This window comes from Pongo abelii, chromosome 13 (assembly GCF_028885655.2).
Source record: "Pongo abelii isolate AG06213 chromosome 13, NHGRI_mPonAbe1-v2.0_pri, whole genome shotgun sequence".
Classification (NCBI taxonomy): domain Eukaryota; kingdom Metazoa; phylum Chordata; class Mammalia; order Primates; family Hominidae; genus Pongo; species Pongo abelii.
Window position 1 is genome coordinate 113082661 of NC_071998.2, and position 26498 is coordinate 113109158.

Sequence of the window (26498 nt, forward strand, 5' to 3'; positions counted from 1 at the left end):
AGACAAGGGTGGTGGGAAATAGCACATCCTCCTCCTGTCTCATGACAACAGATACAAACAGTCCTAGGAGCAGGGGTCGGACAGGGGCTCAGGGAGGCTGCAGAGCCTGGTCCTGAGGTGCAGGGGTCAGGTGTGGGCCTTAGGACGGAAAGAAAGGAAGGGTGCCGATGAGGGCTGCTTTCAATAGGTGACTGGACGTCAGCTCTGTGGCTCTCCAAGTTCCTTCCAGACTGATGGAGATGGAGGGTAGGGTGGAGGGGTCAGAGGAAGGGAGGCAGCGGAAGCCCAGGCAAGAGACCGTGTCTGAGTTTGGGGGAGCGGACAGAGGCTGGGAGGAGAAGTAAGAGGAATCCAGGTGGTTTGTTTTAGGGATGGATGCTCCTCTCTCCTGGAGGCCCTGCCTCTGCCCACTGGGAGGGGTCTGTTGGGACCAGCACTTGCTAACAGCTGCACTGAATCCAGCGGGTCTTTATAAGTATAAGCACCTATTGCAGGCTCCATTTTGGCCAGGTCATGAGGACAAAGCTCCTGCCCCTAACAACAGAAACGCTGAGCCTGTCTCCCTAGGAGGTTGGAAGGAAGGGAGCAGGCTGGGGCAGCATGGCAGGAGCAAGGAGGCTGCCCATGGGCACACCGAAAGAAAGGGTGGGTGAGCCCAGTTCTGTGGGTCTGCCCTGTTCTCTTGATGCTTCCCCCCCCCAGATTGGTCCCACTAACTTGTCATACTTGGATGTGAACCCCCCAAACTGAGCACAGGCTGAGCCTGATCTTCTTACCTGTTCATTCCAAGCCCCCCGGAGTGCCCAGCTCTCCAGGAACTCAGCCAGCAGACTAGGGAGAGGACTGTGTGTGCATCGAGGGTGGGGAGAGACAGGCGTCAGCAGGAGCGGGAAGGGGCAGGAGAGGGGGAGGGAGAAGACGCTGGAGATGGATCCTGAGGGCCCTTGCAGGGATGGGGCTTATCCTGCAGCAAAGCACAGGGGCTGCCGGACTCCTGGCTCTGCTTCCTGTCTTCTCGGAGGAAGGAACCATCTGCTTTTGCTATCGTTTCAATTACATCCAATAAAACGAGTGGCCGATTACCAAAGGGGTAAACACAGTGGGGCTTCTTATTAGGAATGGAGGAGGCGGGGTGAGTCAGTTATCACTCATTCTGACAATGGAGCAGCCTCAAAATGCTTTCGGTTGAACTGAAAAGGGCCAATCTGTCAGGACTGGCCTCTCATAAAACCGCAGCCTCGTTTCCCTAACAATCAGCAGGGAGGCTCCGTGCCCTGCAGGTGGCTGGGGCTATCGGGGCATTGTCTGCAGAGGAGGGGGCTGCTCCCGGGATAGAGGGGCCATGGTGGGTGGAGCAGATGATGGCATGGGGTGGGAGAGGCCCTCACCAGGAGAGCTGATGTTTTCATATCACCCCAAACAAAGTGGCTGGAATTCAACCTCTTGGTTTTATTTTTCAAAATATTCAATGTGCTTGGTTGGTTTTAGACCTGAACATTGCACTCCACTTTGGCAAGCGAGTACTTTCTGAAGACCAACTTCAAGAAATGGTGTCACGTGAGAGCTTTGTTAAGACTTCCGGTGGCTCCCAGCTGATGACAAGTGTGCCCAGACGTGCTTACTCTGGTCTTTCTCTGGGAAATCCATTTGTTCTGCCAAAGGGGACTGGGAGAGCTGCATGGGGGCTTCAAACATTGTTTCTCACACTGGACCATTTAGGAGCCCTGACTGCCTTGTCCCATGCCACCAGACCATGACGGACCCCAGGCAACCCAGAGGGGGGGCGGGTAGAGCTGCAGGGTCTTTACTTGGAGCTGAATTCATGCTCACCCAGGGACAAGGAGCCAAAGACAGACACACCTGGACCAAGTCCTGACTACATGGCCTCCTGGGCCTTCCTTTCCTCATCTGAAAGGGGAGCTGCGTTACAGACCTGCCCTACTACCTGGGGAACTGAGCCGATGACACCTCCACAGCGCCCCATGTAGAGAACGCTCGACACACCTCAGGAGGCACATCCTGCCAGTGCCACCTTCCCACCTGTCCTGCCTTCTGCCTGGGAAAATAAAGTGATTGCAAAAGTCTGCTGTCATTCACTGAACACCCCAGAGTGGGCTCTGCAGGGCTCAGTTCCACGGCCCCTCTCAGCTGGGGAAGGGCAGTGGCCTTTGGGCTCTGCTAGCAGCAGAGAAGGGGCGCTGCGTGGCAGCCACACTGCAGGGGAAACAGGTTTTCCTCCTTGAGAGGGTGAGCTCCTGGCAGGAAGGAGCTCCAGGCAAGGATGAACAGAGCAGCCCCTGCTCTGAAATCGCTTGCCAACAATTGGAGACATCTCGGATTAACAATCTTGTCTTTGGGTTTAAAAATACTCTGAGGAGGGCAGATTCAAGTAACTTGTTTCCACAGATGCTTTTGAGTACCTGTTATGAACCAGGTCAACTGCTCTTATCAGTTTGGGTCAGGAGTCAGGACAGGAGGTTGGAAGGAAGGAGGAGAAAGCTGCAGGAGCTTGTTTGGGATGCACCTCTGCCTCCCAGGACCCTCCCTTGCCACGCACTACGAGCATTTTCTGAGTCCTACAGTGCACCACACCAGGCACAGCACTAGTGCCTCAAATATTTTCCTCTACCTCGCTTGCAGCACGATGGCTGACTCTTCCCAGGGTCCTCAGCATCCTTTAAAGGGATCCTCCAGGAAAGGGCCACATTAACCCCAAATCCAACCACACTCTGGAGAGCTTGGCTTTGCCAGGTCCTGCCTGCCTGTCTTCAATGGGCCCTGGACCTTGGCATGCCCAAGGCTGTTTCCAAAATGCCACCTTCTGCGGCCTGTGTGGCGTTTCCTCTGAGAGGGGGACTACCTGGGGATACAGATGGAGACAAGGAAAAGGTCTCATGGAAGACAGCGTGAGCTCCCCTGACTCTGGCACCAGGTCCGACATACACTACTCCTCTTGCTCTGGTTCTTATCCATGTCTGATTTCCTTCCCTCACCCAGGGCTCCCAGCACAGTGCTGGGCATGCAGGGACCCCTGGCAGTGCTTGTTGTGGACACGCTGGCCACGTGACCAGCACCCCACCTATGCAGGGGTCCACTCAGACCATCTGGTCAGGGAGGCTAAAGATGGGATTCCTGCTTTGGGGTCACAGTCAAACAAAATCAAACAAAATGACCTCCGAGGCTCCTGCCAGCTCTGAGGCTCCAGGAGTCTTAGTTACTTCTTAATTAATTATTTCTTAATTAATAACAAACCAAATATTGCAGCAACAGGCAAGCTAATGAACTAAATGAGGTTAATCTGTTCACTACACCCATGTAGCACGTGACTGGGATGGGAGATTCGCAGACTCCTACTTGATATTTCCACTTCCTTCTCTCGGAACGGGCGGCAGGAAATAAACACGATGTTCTCAGGCTTTTCCCGGTGGGCGCGTGGAGGCCCCGGCAGCAGATCCTAACACTCGGCTTCCTCTCCACAGCTCCGGGCCTTGGGATCCATTGTGTCCTGTGCCCCAAATACAACAGATTTGTCCCAGTTGGTGCTTCCTGTGAGCCCAGAATAGAAGGTGCCATCTGTCACGTTTTAGATGTCATATGTCCGATGACTGATGACTCGAAAACAGGGTGTATCACCAGGAGGTGCGAGGAGGAAGGCAGGTGAGAACCAGCCAGCCTGGTGAAGCACAGCTCAGCCGCACACAGAGACAGTTCGTGGGGACCTCAGCTGGGCCCCTCGGCAGCCTGCCTGCCATTCCTCTGCAGGCAGAATGCGTGGGGCGCTCCAGCCCTGAAAGCTCCTCTCGTCTTCCGTCTTCCAGGAGGACAGAGTGGCCCTCAGGACAGGGTATGTCTGGGATGGGAGAGCTTATTGGCGCAGGTGGTGCGGGGTGGGGTGTTGTCCCCTGCTGGCTGGGCCGAGGGGGAGGGCTCCTGGGGAGGGCCACGTTGTGAGGGCCGGCCCCCTGACGGGACGCCCCGGCCACACACCAGGCGTTTTTCATCCAGCAGGGACAGGTGGTACTCGCAAAGGTCAATCAGTGAGGCCACTTGCTCATGAAGTGGCAGCATCTTGAACTTCCTCTGAGCCAGGAAAAAGAAAGCTTCTACGAAGGCCTGCAGACACATCCCTGTGAACAAAGAGACTGGATGAGGGGGTGCACACAGCTGCCCTACGCTGCCCTGGGAAGGCCCATCTCCAGCCACAAGGATGTCAGCAAGAGCTAGCCCCACTCCCCACCACCGTCTCCATTCCAGAAACTCCTAACAGGGCTAACTCATTCACAGAGTGCCCACCATGCCCACCAGTCACTAGCTGGGCATTTTATGGCCATGTGCAGACCAAATCCCTCACACAGCCCTGTGAAGGAAGTTCGGTTAACCCTATTTTGCAGATGAGGAAGTTGAGTCTCAGAGACACGGAGAGACCTGGGGAAAGTTATATAAGATTTAAACCTAGCTCAAAGCCTTGTAAAATGTCCACAATGAAATGCCCCCATTAAAACCCAGCTCCTGGCCAGGTGCAGTGGCTCACGCCTATAATCCCAGCACTTTGGGAGGCGGAGGTGCGTGGATCACTTGAGGTCAGGAGTTCGAGACCAGCCTGGCCAACATGGAGAAACTTCATCTCTACTAAAAGTACAAAAATTAACTGGGTGTGGTGGCATATGCCTGTAATCCCAGCTACTCAGGAGGCTAAGGCAGGAGAATCATTTGAACCTGGGAGGCAGAGGTTGCAGTGAGCTGAGATCGTGTCACTGTACTCCAGCCTGGGTGACAGAGTGAGACTCCATCTCAGAAAACAAAAACAAAAAAACCCAGCTTCTTAACTTTTATAATCAGGGAACAAGGTTATGAAGATATGAAGATAAACCCGGTTTGACGGCAAAGTTCTATCTGATAACAGAGATGCTGGTTACATGGGTGTGTGCATTTGTCAAAACTCAAATTGTGCCTTAAGGCTCATGCATTTTGCTGTCTGTAAATTTTACCCCCCAAAGTAAAATAAACCCAACTGTCATTTCTCTGGCCCAAACTATGTTCTGGAAAGAATAAATAGTCATCCCTACAACACCCCTGGAATGCTCTTCCCTGGTTTTGTCTTATAAGCGTCTACTTATCTTTGGGACCTGAGCTCAAAATCACTGACTCAGTAAAACCTTCCCTGATCCCCAGATTAGACCCGGCCCCTGGTACAGGATTCCTGCACTTCTCTTTGCAGCACCAGCTGCGGCTTGCTCTGTGTCTGTCTGTCCGTGTGGTCCCCATCCTCCTCTCTGGACTGTGCGCTTCCCGTGCTGCCCAGAGGTGCTCAGTATAGATGAATGAGTGAATGAATGAATGGGTGCATTGACGTTAGGTGCTTTACCGACAGTGCCACTAATTCTCACAATACCTTTATGAGGTAAATATTATTATGCCCCATCTTACAGATTAAGAAACTGATGGCAGCGTGTGGTGACTCACACCTGTAATCCTAGCACTTTGGGAGGCCGAGGTAGGCGGATCACGAGGTCAGGAGATGGAGACCATCCTGACCAATATGGTGAAACCCTGTCTCTACTAAAAATACCAAAACTAGCTGGGTGTGGTGGTGCGTGCCTGTAATCCCAACTACTCAGGAGGCTGATGCAAGGGAAACGCTTGAACCAGGAAGTCGGAGGTTGCAATGAGCCAAGATCGCGCCACTGCACTCCAGCCTGGCGACAGACAGAGCAAGACTCCATCTCAAAAAAAAGAAAAAAAGAAACTGATAGAGAGGTGAAGTAACTTCCCTAAGGCCACACAGCCAGGGAAGAGTGGCCTGGAAATTCAAACTGACTCCCAAGTTTTTTAACTAAGTTAAAAGTTTCAACTGCCTGAAAGGGTCTGAGTCTTCCCAATGTCCAAGTAAAACTGGAACCCTGGGATCTAAACCTATAGGAGTCCCTGGGCTCTTTGGGAAAGGTGACAGTAAGGTTGGACTGAACACCACGTGGCATTTTAGATTAGGCTGGTGTCGACTCTGAAATCCACGCCTTCCTGGTGACTGTGCATTATTTACCTGCTTCTGGCACCAGGGGCAGAAGCCTGGCCTAGGATTTGTAGATCTCCATACAGACCCTGGGATCCCAGAGCTATTTTTGCCTTGGGAACTTGAGCTGGGCAAAGAAGTTGTGTTTTGCCTCCCTTATAGTCCACCAAAGCTCTTGGGCTTGGGTTCTTTTGACTGCAAACATCCTACAAGGCCGCTGCTCTGTTTGATCCTGATATGAGGAATTGATAAAATGGGTTTTACACCAGGGTTACTTTTAATGTAAACAGCGGCCTGGGATGGGCAAAGACACAGGGGAGTGGGAGCCTTGGTCTGACTCAAGAGACAGATGTTTCCTAGTCACCAACTCTGGGCCAGGCCTCTCATAGGGTGGGCGTGTGCCCGTGCAAGTATGTGCCTCTGTGTGTGTGTGTGAGATGGTCGGGCGGGAGGGTCAGATACACATGGAGTGAGAAGATTAGGATCTAAGGCCCGAGAAACTCAGTCCCAGTCCCCTACTTCCCAACGGTGTGATGTAAACAGCGCCACTCAAAGTGTGGCCGGCTGACAGTGCCAAGTCCATGAACTGTGTGTCCCTGGTCCCTGACAAGATAAGGCGCTTGGGCCAGAATGTTAATCATGGTCCTCATCAATCACACTGTTTAGTGCTGTTGACAGTATTTAGTATAATAGCACGTCTTCCTCTATAAAGGAAGCAGCGTGCTGTCTACATTCTGGCTCAGGCATCTTGTCCAGGACTGTGACAGTCTGTGGGTTGCAACTTTGAGTAACTTTGCTCTGCAAAGCCCTTCCCAGCTGTAATGCGCACTCCAATCACCAGCTTGTTCAAATGCGAATACTGGGGTGGGGCCCAAGGCACTGAATTTCTAGCAAGCTTCCTGGTGGTGCTGATGCCACACTTCGAATGGCAAGGATCTAGCCACTCACTGCACCTCTTTACTCAACAAATGTCAGTTTTCTTCCCTTAGTTGATGGTAGAATGTGATTAGAGCTATAATGCATAGAAAACATACAATGAGGACCAATTTGGAAAAAAAAAAAGCACGGCAACATCATCTAGAAGACATTCTAAAACGAGAAGTGGGATCTCACTGTGCTGCCTTGGCTTTCTTTCTGCTTGTCTGCATTTTGTGATTTTCTACAGTAAACACGGATGCCATTTAAACATCTGCAGTGGGAAATTCTGGTGTGTGGAAAGAGATGATGTAGGGGGAGATGCTTTTAATTATGAACCCCTTACCACTATTTGAATTTGAAGTCAGGCACATGTATTACTTTGAAAAAAAAAATACAATGCAAACTTTTTGCACATATATTCTACTTTTTATCAAAGTAGAATATATGTGTGTATATATATATATATATATATAACCAGTAACCCATATATATATATATATATATACACACACACATATATATGGGTTATATATATGGGTAAGACACATATATATATGAGTGTGTGGGTGTGTATATATATATGGGTTTATATATATATATGGGTTTATATATATATGGGTTATATATATGGGTTTTATATATACATATGTATATAGGTAAAACCATATATATATATATATATATATATGGGTAAAACCATATACATATATATGGGTAAAACCATATATATATAGATATAGATATGTGGGTAAAACCATATATATATATGGATAAAACCATATATATATATGGATAAAACCATATATATATATATGGATAAAACCATATATATATATGGATAAAACCATATATATATATATATGGATAAAACCATATATATATATGGATAAAACCATATATATATATGGATAAAACCATATATATATATGGATAAAACCATATATATATATGGATAAAACCATATATATATATATATATGGATAAAACCATATATATATATATATGGATAAAACCATATATATATATATATGTATATGGTTTTATACCAGGGTTACTTTTGGCAGGGCTGGGATTTGAACCCAAGCCTCATGCACTGCTGCTTCTGCACCTTATTCCCAGAAACCCTCTGGAGCATCCCTGCCAAGGGTGCCTGAGGATGGAAATGGTAGAACCTGCAGGAAACACTGAACCTAACACCTTGAAGGATCCAGGGGTTGGGGGCATTGGTGGAGGCTTTTGGCGAAGTGGGCATGAGAGTGGGGCCATGCAGAATGAGGAGGGCTTGGATGGGTGGAGAAGTGCTGGGGGTGGTCGGCTAGGCTGAGAGCAGGGACCTGTGGGGCAGGGAGGCAGGGTGGATGGCCCGGGGGCCTGCCACAGGACAGGCTGGGGAAGAGGCCAAAGGGACTAAACCCAGAGAGCACCAGTGGTCACTATAGGGCTGGAGTCAATGTCAGGTGAAGCCATTGGGAGCCCCTGCAGGTGCTGGGCAAGGCCCGCATGATCCGAGTCCCATGGGTTTGGACCCATAACAGCCTGATCACATTTTCTAGTCTGATGATTTCTAACCATTTTTTTATAGTGATAGAAACTGTGTGGGATTTTTTTTCTTCTCTTGTTTTATTTCTTAAGTGAACTCTTCCGAGGGAGTCCAGCATGCCAGACAGGTAAAGGGACCCTTCTCCCCTCTGTTTTAGTCAGGTGAATGGTGGCTTAGAGGCCTGCCACACAGCCCCTCAACCCTCGGGGCCCTTGGATCTTCATAAGCAGCACAATCACTGTCACCCTGAGGCCCTCGAACCCTTGTCTAGCATTTGCATTTTGCCGAAGGGTGGGGATGGAAAGTACCTGAGGCCCCCCAAGTCACACTCAGCAACTGACAGAAACAGGGCTCCACCCTAGCTCTGGGACTGGGGCCCAGGGTACCCTCAAACCACATCTCCCCCTCCAAAAAGAAACTGAACGCAAAATCAAACCAATCACTTCTCTGGCCATGGAATGTCTCCACTGATAGACGGTCCTGTTGAACGCATGCCAGCGAGTGTGGGGGGACGCGGGGATGCCCCAAACTGCACTCCATGAGCATATGGGCCTCTGGTCCCACAATGGCCCATTCTAATAGCCCTTTGAGTTTGACTAGATATTGGCTTTAATCCTCAATTCATCAAGGTGGCCCAGGAAACGGTGGTCGGACCCAGGCCAGTATTCACTGAGCTTCAGAGAACGTAACCTTTTGAAGGTTTCAAGGGGGTGGGGATTGGAGGGGGAGCAGGAGTCAGCGCACTCAGATGATTCAAGTTATGCTGCAGGAGCAGGGCTGCTGGGGTTCCCCCTGAGAGTCAAGCTCAGGCTCTGGGCTGTCCCCTCTGACTGCAGTTTCCAGCCTTTTCCAGAGCCTCCACAATGGTTGATGTTCTACCAGGCGGAACTGGGGCTTTCGCCTTCCTTATTTTTATTTATTATAACATATAATGAGAGTCTTAGCAGAAAGTGCCATAGAGCCTATGCGTGGCCTTCCCTCCAGCAAGAACTTACATGTTCTCGCAGAATGACCTTCCATCCTTACTCTTTGTCCACAGGAAGATGTGTTGTCACTTAGTGATATTTTGAACTTTTTTTTTTTTTTTTTTGAGATGGAGTTTCACTCTGTCGCCCAGGCTGGAGGACAGTGGTGAGATCTCGGCTCATTGCAACTTTCACCTCCCAGGTTCAAGCGATTCTCCTGCCTCAGCCTCCTGAGTAGCTGGGATTACAGGCATGCACCACTATAACTGGCTAATTTTTTGTGTTTTTAGTAGAGATGGGGCTTTCACCTTCTTGGCCAGGCTAGTCTTAAACTCCTGACCTCAACTGATCCGCCCACCTTGGCCTCCCAAAATGCTGGTATTACAGGCATGAGCCACCATGCCTGGCCACATGGAACCTCATTTTGCTTAAAATTATATCATTAACATTTTTGTATGTTGCTATACAGCCTTCATAACCATTATTTTAGTGGTTGCATAACTGTCCATCAAATTTTTGCCTTCTATACCATTTCACCACCCCGTCTCTGTTGAACACAAAGACTATTTACATTTGCTCACTATTGTTGAGAATATTATAATCAACACTTGGTATTTCATTGTTTTTATTTATGATTCATTTATTCCCTTACAATAAAACCCTTGGGACCTGGGTGCTTGTTTTTGTTTTTAATAAACGTAAGGTTAGTTTAGTAATTGACTTCATGTTAAAAATACCTAAAACCTTACAGAGGCTGGGTGAGATGGCTTAACCCTGTAATCCCAGCACTTTGGGAGGCTGAGGCAGGAGGATCGCTTGAGCCCAGGAATTTGAGGCTGAAGTGAGCTATGATCACACCACAGCACTCCTGCCTGGGCAACAGACAAGACCCTGTCATTTTTTTTTTTTTTTTTTTTTTTGAGACGGAGTCTTGCTCTGTAGCCCAGGCTGGAGTGCAGTGGCATGATCTTGGCTCAACCTCTGCCTCCTGGGTTCAAGCAATTCTCCTGCCTCAGCCTCCCTAGCAGCTGGGATTACAGGTCCCCGCCACCACGCCCAGCTAATTTTTTTGTATTTTAGTAGAGACGGGGTTTCACCACATTGGCCAGGCTGGTCTCAAACTCCTGACCTCAAGTAATCCACCAACCTCGGCCTCCCAAAGTGCTGGGATTACAAGCATGAGCCACCGCGCCCAGCCAAGACGCTGTCTTCTAAAAAATTTTTAAAAAGAAAATCTCATAGAGTACCCAAATGGACAAAGCACATGAATGGGCAATTCACATATATCAGCAAATAAGAGAGAAGACATCCGGCCCCATCCAAGCCACAGGGGCTACTGCTCACCAAGTAAACTAACAAAAGTATTAAATACTGATAATGGGAGGTAGTGGTGAAATTGCTATAGACTTTGGAAAAGCAATTTGGTGAAAGTTTTAAGAGCCATTCAAATGTTTATTAGGGAGGTAAGGAGGAAAAACAAAAAATAGATGTGTTTATATCATTGAACACAGTGATCACAATCCTAGGAATCTACCCTAAGAAAATATTCCTTCCAAAGGAAAACAATGTATACAATGGTATTCATTGCAAACTTATTTATAGTACCACGGGGCATGGGGGAAGGCAGTGCTAGACTTATAGGGTATTTTAATATCTTCATTCTTTTCTGAATTTTCCAAATAAGATAATGCATGCTCATTGTTGATAATAATTCAAGTACACACACACACACACACACACACACACACACACACATAATTTAAAAAATACCCCCAACCTAGCCTCTGAGGTCACTGGTTCTGGGAATCTGTCCTTGGCCATCCCCAGGTGGAGTTAATCACCCTTCATGGTGCTTCTTCTTGTTTCTTATCGTATACTAGGATAAATCCATGGGTACATGGCTGTCTCTCTAATGAGACTGTGCTCCTGCAGGTGGGGACCATGTCCCTGTCTTCTCTACATTCCCAGAGCCCAGCATAGCCTGGAACACAGTGAGCATCAATAAAGATGCATTTAATCCACTGAATAGAATGTGAACCTTGTAACAGTCGTGTGATGCAGGTGTTATTATGCTCACTTTATACCCGAGGACACTGAGGTAAGCCAAGGGGCGAAGAGAAAACAGACCCATGGAAACCCTTCTCTTAGAAGACCTGCAGACTTATGAAACCTCAATGATCCAGACCAGAGGCTCTCGAACTTTCGAACTTCCGGGAGGGCTTGCTAAAATACAGATGGAGGGTCCAGCCCCACAGTTTCTGATTCAGAGGGCTGAGGTGGGGCCTGGGAGTTTGCATCTCTCACAAGATCCCAGGTGATGCTGAACCCTGCTCCTTCCCCTTCCTGCTCCCCACTGCACAGTCCAGTCTGTATAAACTTCACTCAGAATGTCCATCTGCAAAGCGGGGCTTATTTGCAAAAGGACCTGCCCCCAAACTGAGAGAAGCTTGACTTTGGGCTAAAAATGTCTACATTTTAAAGACACTCTGATTGAGAGCAAACCCAACCAGTTATTTTTAAAAGACTAATGATGGAGCTGAAAAGCCATGGAATGATTCCAACTGTGCATTAAGTCCTTTCTGAGAAACCGCACAGCCCCAGATTCTTCCAGCGTCATTGCTTGCCCACCAAGTGGGAGAGAACACTCTCCATGCCGTCTCCTAGGCCCTGCCCTTCCCTGTCTGGGCTATGATAGAGGAGACCCGGAAGGTTCCAGAAGGCCAGGCCACAGGGGGCTCTGTAGACCATAGCAGGACTTTGGATTTCAAAATGAAGAAGATGGGAGGTCACTGGGGAGTCCTGAAGTGGTATGTCACTGTGGAAGCTGTGTTGAAACCCAGTGGTAGGGGCACATGTGAGAACAAAGAGATCCATTCAGGGGCTACTGCACCAGTCCAAGCGAGAGCTGACACGGTGGCTTTGACCAGTATGATACTGGTGGAGGTGGTGAGGGATGATTAGATACTGGATATGGTCCGAGGGTAGTGCCAGTGCCATCTGAGGTTTGCCCATGGTTGGATGTGGGTGTGGAATCTTATGCAGGAGGGCCTCTGACACCTCAGGCTGAGGAAACTGGCCTTCCCCTCAAGGTCAATGGTTTTCAAACATTTTACACATAAAATAATCTGGGGATCTTGCCAGAAATGCAGGTTCCTGTTCCCTCACCCTGGGGATTCTGTCTGTTGGCGGTGAGGCCCCAGAAACTGCATTTGTAACAGCAGCGTTGGGGCTTCTGCCCCAGTGAGTGATCAGGAAATGGAATGAACATGCCAACTTGGCCATCTCTTGAAGGGCTCTATCGGAGGCAGTGGAGTGAAGAAGTTAAGAGAACGGTCTGGCTGGACCCAGTGGCTCACGCCTGTAATCCCAGCACTTTGGGAGGCCGAGGTGGGTGGATCACAAGGTCAGGCATTCGAGACCAGCCTGGCCAACATAGTGAAACCCCGTCTCTACTAAATATACAAAAAATTAGCCAGACATGGTGGCGGGTGCCTGTAATCCCAGCTACTTGGGAGGCTGAGCCAGGAGAATCACTTGAACCTGGGAGGTGGAGGTTGCAGTGAGCTGAGATTGTGCCACTTTACTCCAGCCTGGGCAACAGAGAGATACTCTGTCTCAAAAAAAAAAAAAAAAAAGAATGGTCTTTGAGAAACCTAGTACTGGGCTGGCTCTGCTGTGGGTGATCAAGAGCCTTTGGGGACACAGAACAAGCTTTATCCTCTGAAATCCCACTGCTCACTCTCTGCTCCTGGTCTTAGTCTGCTCGGGCTGCAAAATACCATAGCCTGGGTGGCTTAAACAACAGAAATTTACTTTCACAGTCCTGGAGGCTGGAAGTCTGAGATTGGGGTGCCAGCACAGTCATGTTCTGGTAAGGGCTGTCTTCCTGGTTTGCAGATGGCCGCCTTCTTGCCGTGTCCTCACATGGCAGAGAGGCAGATTGGGCTCTCTGGTGTCTCTTCTTATCAGGACGCTAATCCTATTCAATAAGAGACCCACCCTTATGACCTCATTTAACCTTAATTACTTCCTTAGAGGCTCCATCTCCAAATACAGCCACATGGAGGATAGTTAGGGTTTCAACATATAAATTTGGCGGGAGACACAATTCAGTTCATAGCACCCTCAAACCCTCAGTTCTGCTGAGGTGCACCTAGCTCTTGGGGACACTCTCCTACTACTACTCAAGTCTCTGAATTTACCTGAGCCATTTAGAAAAAAATATAAGCAATCCTACACTTCTTCCCTGCCCCTTCACCAGCACTCAGAAAACCCCTCACAGCTTGGATTGGGAGTTGAAAGGATCTCTTTGGTAACATTGCCTTAAAAGTAAAAGTAATGAAAGTAAACAGTAATCATTCATATTTATTTAGCCCTCATTATGTGGAAGGCCCTGGACTATGGGGTGCCTTCACACTATTTAATTTAATCAGACAAAAACCTTAGGAAGCGGGTATTGACAATCCATTTTACATTCAAGAAACTTGCCACAATCGCATGGCTGGTAGGTGGCAGACCCCAACCACCATGCTCTTAACTCCCTTAGTCCACTGCTGCTTTGAGAGTTTTCAAAGATTTGGCCAGGTGCAGTGGCTCATGCCTGTAATCCCAGCACTTTGAGAGGCCAAGGTGGGCGGATCACCTGAGGTCAGGCGTTCGAGACCAGCCTGACCAACACGGTGAAACCCTGCCTCTACTAAAAATACAAAAATTAGCCAGGCATGGCGACACGCACCTGAAGTCCCAGCTACTCAGGAAGCTTAGTCAGGAGAATCACTTGAACCCAGGAGGCGGAGGTTTCAGTGAGCTGAGATCACGTCAGTGCACTCCAGCCTGGGCAACAGAGTGAGACTCCATCTCAAACAAAACAAAAAACAAACAAACAAACAAAAACTGGGGGTGAGTTTTCAAAGATTTGACCAAGTGTTAATTCCAGTCATTTAGAACAGAAACAATACCTGCCTTGCAATGAATGAGGGATGGAGCCTCATCTATCTCTGCTGGATGTCAACAAGAAGGTGCAGTTAGATTCGCTGGTCTTTGCAAACAGGCTTTCCCTACCTGCCGTGCATGCCACAAGATAAGCTGTTGAGTATTTTCCTAAACTTCATTTAGATGTTGCTGGAGAAGGCAGCCTTCGAAACATTCCAGTTGCAGCCAGCTCCACGTCTCTCATCTGAGACCGCCGCTTGGATATTGAGAGGCGGCCCCTGACAGACAATGGCCTCATTCTGTCAATAGGCTGGGTGAGGATGGCCCACCAGCTCCTTCTAGGCCAAAGCCCCCTGCTCTCCACACCCGGGAAGGCATCCTTGCACTCAGGGCTTTATGAAAACACTGGGAGCTGCTCACCAATAATCTCGTCATCTCTTCCCCAGCTTAAGGATGGGAACAAGAATCCTATCTTACGTCTGCATAGCACTTTCCAGTTTACAAAGAACATCCATTTTTCTCATCTACTTCTCAGAGTAATGGTGGGAAGAGGACATGTTTATGCATATTCTTTATTTACAGTTGAGGAACACAGGCCCAGAGAGGCTAAGTGGCTTGTCAAGGTCATCGTCTAGGTGGGCGAGGCAACTTTTACATGCCTAGCTGACTTTCAAAACCACGCTCTTTTTCTACATTATGCTTTCTTAACATCTGACATTTATGTATTATTTTACAGTTTACAGAGCACATTTGAATATATGATATAATTAAATCCAAATTATTGTCGACAGCCAGGGATATTATCCCAGACTGAATATGAGATATTTTCTTCCTCTTAAAAATACCTGAGCTTCCTTGCTAGTAATTCTGTTTCCTGGGATTGGTGTGCTTAAACAGCCACTTGCCAAGCCCTTCTCTCTCCCCAATCTTTAAATCTCCTTCTTATTACTCACCTAGAAGAGATGTTTCTGTCTCATCGTACAATTCTAAATGTATAAGTATACAAGTTTGCTGTCTGGAATCATTGGTAGGAAATAAAGCTGAATGATCTTGACTAGAATTAGTTTAGTGCTTCCTATCTGTGTAGTGAAATGGCCCCCAGAAGAGCTATCTGTGAAGGCTGCACAAACTCCAAGGTGGTTCATCACAGGAATCTCAGTCTTCTCTTCATTCTTAGGGCATCTTGCAGCCCGGCTCCCTGTCTGCTGCTGCACGATTCCCCCAGACTTGACCACAATCTCTCTAGGCCTGAGGCTGGGGTCTCGAAGGACTCCCCACATGGTAGATCAAACCTGGGCATCTCCCAGGGAGATGGCATTCGGCTCCATGAATAGGGACAGGGACTCAGATGAGCTGGTCTGGGTCCCAGCTCTCCCACTTACTGGCTGTCAAGGCATTTTACTTTTCTGGGTCTCAGTATCTGCATCTGTAAAGTGGGGATAGTAATATCTGCCCTGAGTGGCTTTTTTTTTTTTCACAAGGTACCACACAGAAAAAGCAACACAGTGCTTAAAAAACAGCAGCACAGGCCAGGCGCGGTGGCTCACATCTGTAATCCCAGCACTTTGGGAGGCCAAAGCAGGCAGATCACAAGGTCAGAAGTTCGAGACCAGTCTGGCCAACATGGTGAAACTCCGTTTCTACTAAAAATACAAAAATTAGCCGGGCATGGTAGCACACACCTGTAATCCTAGCTACTCAGGAGGCTGAGGCAGGAGAATTGCTTGAACCCAGGATAGGGAGGTTGCAGTGAGTTGAGATTGTGCCACTGCACTCCAGCCTGGGTGACACAGTGAGACTCTGTCTCAGAAAAAAAAAAAAAAATAGCGGGACAAGTGCTTCCCATCATCTTCCCACTTGGAAGTCCGTTCTCTCACCTCACTGGCCTGGAGTGCTATCACAATATTGGTTTCATTTTCTCTTATTGAAGTTGGCCAATTTCTTTTCCCCCTGCTGGACTGAGTTTCATGAGGCCAGGAATCTGAGTTAAGGGGCCTGGGATGTCCATGGTCTCTACCCCCGTGCACTGTGTGGCTTTGAGTTGGTCACTTTCCCTCAGTGGGCCTCACTTGCTTCCCCTATAAAGTGAGGGGCTGGCCGGGGTGATCTCTGAGGATTCCATAAGTATTGGAAGTGATGGTGACTTCTGAATATTTTAAGAAGTGGCATGTCCACGTTTATTGAGGACATTCTGCCCACCAGGATTCCCACTCGGCATTACCACGTCCTACTGCCACCCTAAGAGGCTGGCCTGCCAATACTCACGTTGTTAGAGAAAGTGCTGAGCTCAGGGAGACCCAAGCACCTGCCCAAGGTCACACTCCACCTGCCCAAGGTCCCATTACTGGAGAGTGGTAAGTGGTGGTGCTGCTCCCTACCAGTTCTCCCCCAACCCAGATGGAAATCTCAACGCAAAAAGCCTTGCTCCTGCCACCACCCACCCCACCAGCTCAGGAACAGAAGTTGCACATGCGCAGTCATTGTATTAAGCATTACAGCAACAACAAGTCACTATCACCTTTGTCCTTGGCCAGATGGAGAAATTAATAAGCGTCAGGACTGGACCATAAATAGACCTTGCAGAAAAATCATTACCCCCAGAAGCCAGCAGCACCAAAATAACAAACATAATCAAAGGTGAAAGCAACTCTTCCATCATTTCATTAATCACAGGTCATACTGCTGGCCACGGCAGAGTGGCCCAGAGGTCTCAGTCCAGTCCCATCCAACGTCACCCCTGATTCCATCATGACACGAACATAAGTTCCTGAGTCACCATCTGGGAAGACAGGGCCACAGTTCTGGTCACTGCTTCCTGCAACTGCTTTATGCTATTGTGGACATTTCTCGCCGGATTAATGGCTCCTATAGAACCTTCGGAGGCTCAGCACTCTTTCCTCAGCAAGTGGTCAAAATCTCTGGCTTAAAAAGGACTTCAGAGATAACACAATCCAGGCCCTTGCAGGGTAACAACAACACCCAGAATGACAAGCGGGATTACTAAGAGTGGTCTGTATACAACACGTGCTTAATATGTGTCAGGCACTGTGGTGAGTACTTTATGGGCACCTTTTGTGTAATCCTCAGAACAAAATCTGGATGGTAGATACTTTTATGGCCCCTGATTTTCTGTGGTTGTTTGCCTTTGTTTAGTGATATGGCAAAGCTTTGCATTTGTCTTGGGCTCTGTGTGTTAGCTGGGTGTGGGCAGACCTAGCCATTCACTCCAGAGTCCTCCAGGCTGGGGCTGGTAGAGGGGATAAAAAACCGGGGCAGATAAAGCATGATTTCTGGTTCTGTCTCTGTGGCTGTCTGTAGTTGCCCTGCGAGATTCTGAAGGGCATGGGTTGCCCTTCCTGACATTGCTAACAACAGCCATCCAGCCCCCCCCCACTTGGTTGCTTCCAGCGATGGGGAGCTTATCACTGCCCCAGGAGGTCCCTTCTCACTGCCATGTGCTCTCTCCTCTCTGCCTGGGAGCTGAAATGTGCAAAACCTCCCCCGACACCCCTTTAACACAGCAAATCAACCTCTTCTTCCACCACCACAGCCTTTCTCTACAAGGATCTGAGGATTCAGAAGGCAGTAACCATGGCCACTCAGTTCTGCCAGCCCTGGCTGACTCCCCAGTGTGTGGATTCGGAGATGGGCGAGCCTCCTCTGATGCAGGGCAGGGAGAAGCAGGGAGAGGGCAGGGTGATCCAACGTGAGATGGGGGTGTTAGAACACAAAGGAACCTTTGTGGAACCTTCCTGCCTGGCAGAGGCAGGATAGGTTACAGGGTGCCCGTGGTGCACATGGTGAGAAAATTCAGACAGAGGCAATGCACAGATAGTGGAAAATGAAGGTCCTGTTTCCCTCCTCTGCCTTGCGACCTCCAATTCTTGTATGCTGGAAGTGAATGCTGTTTGCAATTTCTGGCATATACGCATCAAAATGAAATATGTGCACTGCTGTGTGCATCAATATCTGTATCCATATAATTTTGCACACAAATAGGATCACCTTATAGGTACTGTACTGCACTTATACAATCTTAACCATGCCTGACGCTTCTCCGTATCAGCATATATAGATCTACCCTGTTGTTTATAGACTGCATAGAATTCCATAGTATAGACGTACCATGAGTTTCTAAAATCCTTCCCCTACTAATGGACACTTAGGATGTTTTTCTCCTTTTTTCTTCTTTTTTTGATATTGTGAATAATGATGCAACAAACATCTTTGTGTATATATCAGTACATACTTGAATGAGCAATCATCTCTTTCCAGTGGAACTTATGGGTCAAGTAGTATGTATTATTTTTACTAGTATGTTTTGATAGCTCTTGCCAAATTAACTTGGGGTTGGGATCTTCAAGGATCAGCACTGGGGACGAAGATTTTTCTGAGGAGAGGAACTAGTAGTACAAAATCTTGGTGCTTTGAAAGGGCTTTTTTAGGGTGTTAGGGAACAGAGCTGGTGCTGTGGGCGGCCTGGCAGGTGGGCCTGGAGGGGGTGGGGGTGAGGGATGAGGGGAGGAAAGGGAGTTTGTCTACAGTCGGTCCTGATTAATGCTCCCAGCTTGTCAGTTTCTCCCCTGCTCCTGAATGCCACCATCTGCCATCAACCAGCCCTGGGATCTTGTGTGGTTGAAAAGCCTACCTTCCTGTCACTATCCTCTCTCTCTCTGTTCCCTCCTCAGCCAGACTGCCCTTCCCTCTTGGGGTGGCACTGCCTCCACAGCCTCCCTTCCAGCTCAAGAGAGGATGTCCACTCCCCGTCTCTCCTCCCAAAGGGCTCATGCCAAACGCCTTGGTACCTTCCACTCCCATGTCAGCTCTGAGCTCCTGTTGGCTCTCTCCCCACAGCATGTGACCACGTGGAAGCCTCCCTCCTGGAGACACGGTCTTCCCACGTCTGTTTCATCTTGCTCTCTCTCTCTCTTGCTGGCTTCTGTCTGCTTTTCCTTACTGCGGGCCCCACAGGGCTCTCTCTCTCGCTCTCTCTTCCTGTCATTCATTCCCCAGGTTGAAATACCTTCAATGAATCCATGCCCTCCAAATCATTATCTCCAGGCCAGCCTGCTTTTTTGCCACTGGGATATTGCATTAGCCTGTTAAAAATGAATCTCTTGGTCTTCTCTTCCCAATTCTGTTTTTCCTTGAGTCTCGCCCATTTTAATAAATGGTCTCTCCACCCGCCTAGTTGTTCAAGCCAGAAGCCTGAGGTCATTTTTGAGACTTCTCTCACCTCCTCTCAACACCTCCACATCCCTAGGACCATAAACCTCTGCTCTCCTGCCCTCACCCACCTGAGCAGCTGTCGTCCCTTGAAGCCCCCATAGCCTCCTCGCTGGTCTCCCTGCTTCCACTATTGCCCCTTTCAATACAGCATCCAGAATGACCTTTTAGAAACACAAATCAGGGCTGGGCGTAGTGGCTCATGCCTGTAATCCCAGCACTTTGGGAGGCCGAGGTGGGTGGATCACCTGAGGTCAGAAGTTCAAGACCAGCCTGGCCAACATGGTGAAACCCTGTCTCTACCAAAAATACAAAAATTAGCGGGGCGTTGTGGCATGTGCCTGTAGTCCCAGCTACTCAGGAGGCAGAGGCAGAAGAATCGCTTGAATCCAGGAGGCGGAGCTTGCAGTGAGCTGAGATTGTGCCACTGCACTTCAGACTGGGTGACAGAGTGAGATTCCGTCTCAAAAAAAGAAAGAAAGAAAGAAAGAAAGGAAGGAAGGAAGGAAGGAAAGAAAGAAAGATAGATCAAACCACGCACTCCCCCACTTTAAACTCTTCAACAACAACATTTCTTGCCCTGCTCTGAGGGATCGAGCCCCGCCTCTCCAGCTGCCTCTGGAACCCATGCCCCCGCTCCTGTCACCCTGCGGGCCTTCATTTCGCAGAAGCTGCTCCACGCGTTTCCCACCTTGGGGCCGGTCCCCGGCCTCTGCTCGGAACACCCTGAGTCCCACGCGGCAAAGCTTCCATCTCAGCATTACCTTCACTGACACATCTCTTTGATCCACCTCTTAATATAAATGAGGTCCTCTCTGTCCCCTCATTAAAACTTATTTCACAGAACACATCACAACGTCTAATTACATGCAATTTCTGCGTTTCCGTGTTTAATGTCTGCCTCAGCCCCCGGATGTCAGCAGTGCCAGGGCTTAGGTGTTCTGTTCGTCCCTGCCCGTCCCCATTACCCCCAGTGCCTGGCGTGTGGGGGCGGCTCATTGAACATTAGGTGATCCACTTAGGGTAGAAAAAATCCAGGCTTGATATCAGACATGCCTAAGTTCAAATCCAGGGTTGGCCTCTTACGCATTGTGGGGTGATCTTGGCTTACTCACTGCCCGGCTGGGAGCCTCAGTTTCTCTCTACCCTGCCCAGCTGTGGGGGGCTCAGTGATAGAAAACAGAAATAAGGGGCTGGGCCTGTGTCTGGCACATGGAAGACATGCTGGAAACATGGCCTTCTTTCTTGATTGTCTTTAAGTCATGAGAGGGGCCAAGCCTGGCAGAATAAAGAGTATTCTCATGGATGGCCGCGGCTCAGAATTCCCATTCTATCCAAAGATGGGCAAATTGGAAGATGGGCCAATTGGCCCTAACTCAGCCACCAACAGCAACCCTCTTCCCCATCCCCCCGACTGTCCAGGAGTTAACTGGCGGGGTCTTCTGGAATCTCCAGAAGACCTCAGCCTCAGCCTTCTCAGCCTTGGGCGGGGCAGAGCGGTGCCCACTCACCAAGTGTACCGAGCCCTATCCTTAAGGTGAGACCCCTCTGAGGAGCTCTTCAAAGCTGGCCTGCCATTTGGAGCAGTGACAGGAGGCAGATCAGTGTCAAAAATAAGACAGAACAGTGGGTTTCAACTTGACTCACATTAAGAATGTCATGTTAGAGCACAAATGAGAGAGAAGAGAAATGCTCTTTTATGCGGGAGTTTATTTTTGTCACTTTGTCAGAGAGAAATTGCAGCCTGGAGGGCACTGGAGCTGCACCGAATCACCCAAAACATTAACATGCAAATTGCCTTCTTTAGAGAAGGTAATTTTATTAGTGCACGAAAATGTTTCTTTCACTGTATTCATGCCTAGGAGCAGTGCTATCTGGGGGCCAGTTAGGGCAACCACAAGTGGAGAATTAGGGACAGTCCTGAACTCGGTTAGGATCTATTACCTCCCCAACTTGGGACCACTACGTATCCTCAGATGCATGGAACACAGTGCGCTGCTATGTGACAGCTGGCTACCGATGGATGCACAGGCTGGAGGGGGCAAGTGACTTGTTCAAGATCATACAGCTTCTTTTTTCTTTTCTGAGACAGGGTCTCACTTTGTCACTCAGGCTGGAGGGAGTGTAGTGGCGTGAACTTGGCTCACTGCAACCTCTACCTACCAGGTTCAAGCAATTCTCCTGCCTCAGCCTTCCAGGTAGCTGGGATTACAGGCAACTGCCACCACGCTTGGCTACTTTTTGTATTTTTAGTAGAGATGGGGTTTCACCATGTTGCCCAGGGTGGTCTTGAACTCCTGACCTTAAGTGATCTGCCTGCCTCAGCCTCCCAAAGTGCTGGGATTACAGGCATGAGCCACCATGCCCAGCCAATCATACAGTTTCAATGAGGAGGCAGAGTTGAGGCCACATGGCCTGTGTCCAGATACCAGGTGACCAATAGGGAACCACGAGGTCCTGGAAGTAGTCACTCTGAGAGTAAGGAGCCTAGTGAGACCCCATCTACCTATTTGTTCACTCACTTGCTTGATTATTCAATAAGCTTTCCCTGTGCTAGGCCCTGGGCCCCAAACATGAATCAGGCACTGGCATGAGGCACTTGGCCTCCACTGGGGGCAGGTGGAAAGGGGATAAGGCACCTACAAATACTTCTGATCCAGCGAGCTATGACGGCTGGAGAGGTGTGCCTGGAATCAACAGAGCAAGGAGAGAGCATGGCTGTTTGGCAGGGAGGGCAGGGAGAAGGGTCTGGAAGCTTCACAGACAACCGTCTCACCCATGGGCCTTGTGCAGGCAATCAAGGCAGGGAGGGATGTTACAGGAAGGAGACACCATGAGCAGAGGCCCCACGATGGAAGCACGTTGGCTGGCCCCAAGCAGCACAAGACGTGTGGGCGAAGAGTGTGGCGGGAATGGGGGCTGTGGTTGTGGAGGATGGAGACGAGGCTGGCAAGTCTAATCTCAAAGGCTAAAGAGCTCAGACGTACCTGTATCCTGCAGGTAGCAGGCAAACCCTCCAGGGCCCATTCAGAACAGAACCGTGCTCCCCATGAGATTTTGGAAGGGAGGGGCTTCCCCAGGCCCTGTGTTGCCAAAATGACAGAAGGTTCTCTGAGGCTGTGCTTATGTAAGGCTTCCTCCTCCCTTCGCAGATGTGATCAGTGGGGAAGTGTGGGCAGAGACTCCCACCTGCTACCAAGAAGAACGCGCTCAGTCATGTAAGGTCTCGCAGAACAGACGAGGTGAGCTCTCTTTCTCTAGAGGCTTCTTAGGGCCTCCCGGGCTGAGGACACATCTTTGCCCTGAGTCACGTGGCAGCTGCATGGTGTGGCTGTGGTGGGGCACGAAGAACTGCTACAGCAGCCCCAGGAAGCCGAAGGGGAAAAGCCCAATGATTATTATCGTTGGGCCAGACCATTCTTTGTTGTAGGGGTCTGTGTTGTGCATTTCAGGTGTCTAGCAGCAGCCCTGGGCTTGACCCACTAGATGCCAGTTTAGCAACTCCCTTCCCCCAGTATGACAACTAAAAATGTCTCAAATCGTGGCCAGATGTCCCCCTGGGAGTTAAAATTATCACCAGTTGAGAACCACTTGTCTCTCAGGGAAGACATGGATGCCTGACCACTGGAAGTGTCCCAATTCTTCCATTGAGATGCAGAGCACCCCGAGAGCATGTGTCTGCCTTCTTCCATCTCTCAAGGGGAAAAGGACAGGGTATATTTCATCACATATTTGTGGACTATCTCAAAAAGGAATGTGGCTAACTTACTCCTTAAAAAATCTGGAAAAAGAGCAGGCTGGGGATGTAGAAAGCCAATGGACAGTCGGTGCTTCTTCCAATACTCTGCTAGGGTCTCAGAGTCCCTCACGTGTAAAACAAGGGGGTTGAAAGAGATGATCTTTAGGGCTCCCTCTCCTTTTTTTAAAAAAAGACACATGGCCTGTCTCTGTCACCCAGGCTGGGGGACTGGAGTGCAGTGATGTAATCACAGCTCACCACAGCTTCAAGTTCCTGGGCTCAAGCAATCCTTCTGCCCCAGCATTCTGAGTAGCCAGGATTACAGGTGCATGCCACCCTGCCTGGCTAATGTTTTTGTAACTTTGTGTATGTGTGTGTAGAGACAGGGTCTCGCTATGTTTCCCAGGCTGGTCACAAACTCCTGGGCTCAAGTGATCCTCCTGCCTTGGCCTCCCAAAGTACAGGCATGAGCTACTGTGTGCCTGGCCCTCTTCTACTTTTGAACACTATGATTCCATGTCAGTAAGATGAATATGTAGGAAATGTTACCCATGAATTCTGAAGGTGGCTCCTATGGGCCAGACGAGTCTCTGTCTTGGGTAACCTGGGCATTTTCTTGATGACAAAGAACTGATCAGATGGTTTGTGAGATTCTCTCTGCTCTCTTGGGTTAAATGAGTAAGCCCAGATTTCCCCGGAGAATCTCTGAAAGGTAAACACTTCTGGAATGTTGGTCATTGCTGCAGTTTCTCAAAGACCATTAGAATCTAAAGACAAAGAATTATGGCTCTACCACTCACGAGCTAGGTGACCTTGGACACATTACTTAACCTCTCTGAGCCTTAGCTTTCTTCTCTGTAACCTGGAGTACAAAGCTTAAATCTCAGGATTGTTGGGAGATGTGCGAAATGCTAACAGAGGACTTTTAGTTTCAGCTCTGATGCATAAAGAGCTTAGAAGTCATTGCTCCTGGCTGGGCATGGTGACATATACTTATAATCCCAGCACTTTGGGGGCCGAGGATGGAGGATCTCTTGAGCTCAGGAGTTCAAGACCAGCCTCAGCAACATAGTGAGACCTCCATCTTTATTTTAAAAAAAAGAGAAGTCATCACTCCCATCTTCACAAAAAGAAAAAATGCTGAACAAATTGAAAAATCAATGACTATTCTAAGATCAATGAATATTGAAGTCACAGGACAAGCCACCACCCTAAAAACCATTGAGACCTGTGAATATAGAGAATCATAGCTGAATTCAGCTTACCAGGAGCAGAAGCTGCTGGAGCCAGGAGCCGATAAGAACATTTCACTGGTAATCGATGAGTTGCTAGAGACAGTGTGAGGCTCAACCTTTAACTAGGTTGAGTTAAAAACGCCTGGGGGTCAGTCTTAGGGGGTCTCCCACCTTTTTGTGGGTGGGGCTCCAGGAGCCCCACCAGATTCTCAAGAAAAAGACTAGAGAAAATCTTCTCATGCTTCAGAAAGGGGTGGGGGAGGTAACTATTTTGGAATATGCCTAGAGCACTGTCCATAACAGAGGCCTGCTAATGTGGGAAACTATTATTTATTTACTTATTTTTTGTTATTATTATTATTATTAGAGACACGGTCTTGTTTTGTCACCCAGGTTGGAGTGCAGTGGTGCAACCACAGCTCACTGCAGCCTTGACCTCCTGGGCTCAAGCCATCCTCCTACCTCAGCCTCCCAAGTAGCTGGGACTACAGGCATGTGACATCACACCTGGCTCTTTTTAAAATTTTTTCTAGAGACAGGGGTCTCACTGTGCTGCGTAAGCGGGTCTCGAACTCCTAAACTCACATGATCTTCCTGCCTCAGCCTTCCAAAGTGCTGGGATTACTTGGTGTAAGCCATTACACCCAGCCAGAAACTACTTTAGTAGAGGCTGATCTGACCTAGGGGAAGGGCAATTAGATAACTAGCTTTTCAAGCCTTTCTAGCTTTCACACATAAAGGGAGAAAAAAGGGGCTAAGAAGCACTTCTGAAAGTCACAGCCCATGGACTCAAGCCTGCTAGGAACAGATTTAATCTCAAGATTGTAAAATGTTTCTCTACCCAGCACCTTATCACCACATCAACAGGGTTCACTCAAGTGTAATAACAGTGGATCACAATTGAGAGAGATCCAAGAAAAAGATTCCATTTAAGGAGTTTTTAAGGAAATACAAAGGCAATAGGGAGAGAAAAAAAAAAAAAAACAATTGGAGGAAACCAAAGCTTCTGGCACCTATGACTACAGCAAACATTAAACACAGCCCAGCTCCTAGAAAGATAAATTTAAAACCTCACACTGAAAGCCTGATTACCTTGGTTCCTATTATCAGGTACTTCATGGCTGGCTTTCAACAAAACATTACAAGACCTGCTAGACCTGCTAAAAGGCAGGAAAATATACAGTGTGAAGAGACAAAGCAAGCATGAGAAACAAACTCAAGTATGACACAGATATTGGAATTATCCAATGGAGAATACAAAATAATGATCAATGTGTTAAAGTCTCTAGTGGAAAAAGTAGGCAATATTCAAGAACAGATGGAAAATGTAAGGAGAAATGGAAACTCTAAGAATCCAAAAGAAACGCTAGAAATAAAAAACATAACAGAAATGAAGAAGGCTCTCAATGGGCCCATCCGCAGATTGGATACAGTCAAAGAAAGACTCAGTGAGCTTGAAGATATGTCAATAGGAATGTCCTAAACTGAAACAATGAATTAAATAAAAAGAATACTGAAAAAAGGGAGAATATCTAGGAACAGTGGGACAATGACAAAAAGTACAAAATATATGTTATGAGAATATCAGAAAGAGAAGAATGAAGGGAGCAGAAGATAGATTTGAAGCCGTAATATTTGAGAATTTTCCAAAATTACAGACAGACACCAAAACCACAGATCCAGAAAGCTCACAGAAAACCGTGCATGACAAATAACAAAAATCTACACCTAGGGAAAAATCATATTTAAACTATAGAAAACCAGAGACAAAGAGAAAATCTTGAAAGAAGCCAGAGAGGAAAAATAATACCTTACCTATACAGGTAAGGTATATATGTCTTAGGTAAGGTATATATAATGCCTTAAGGACAAGAATTATACCAGCCGTCTCACCTAAAACCATGCAAGCAAGAAGAGAGTGGAGTGAAATACT

General features: G+C 48.3%; 1 protein-coding gene across 8 annotated transcripts in view; it reads right to left on the reverse strand.

Moving 5' to 3' along the window:
- Positions 1 to 1429: 1429 nt before the first annotated feature.
- TTLL11 (tubulin tyrosine ligase like 11) overlaps positions 1430 to 26498 on the reverse strand; it is a 278864-nt gene continuing 253795 nt past the window's right edge. For all 8 annotated transcript variants that reach the window (XM_054521083.2, XM_054521081.2, XM_002820170.5 and 5 more), the window contains one exon: positions 1430 to 4127. In XM_054521083.2, coding sequence (XP_054377058.2) covers positions 3835 to 4127 — 293 coding nt within the window. In that variant the 3' untranslated portion in view covers positions 1430 to 3834. The remainder of the gene's footprint in view (positions 4128 to 26498) is intronic.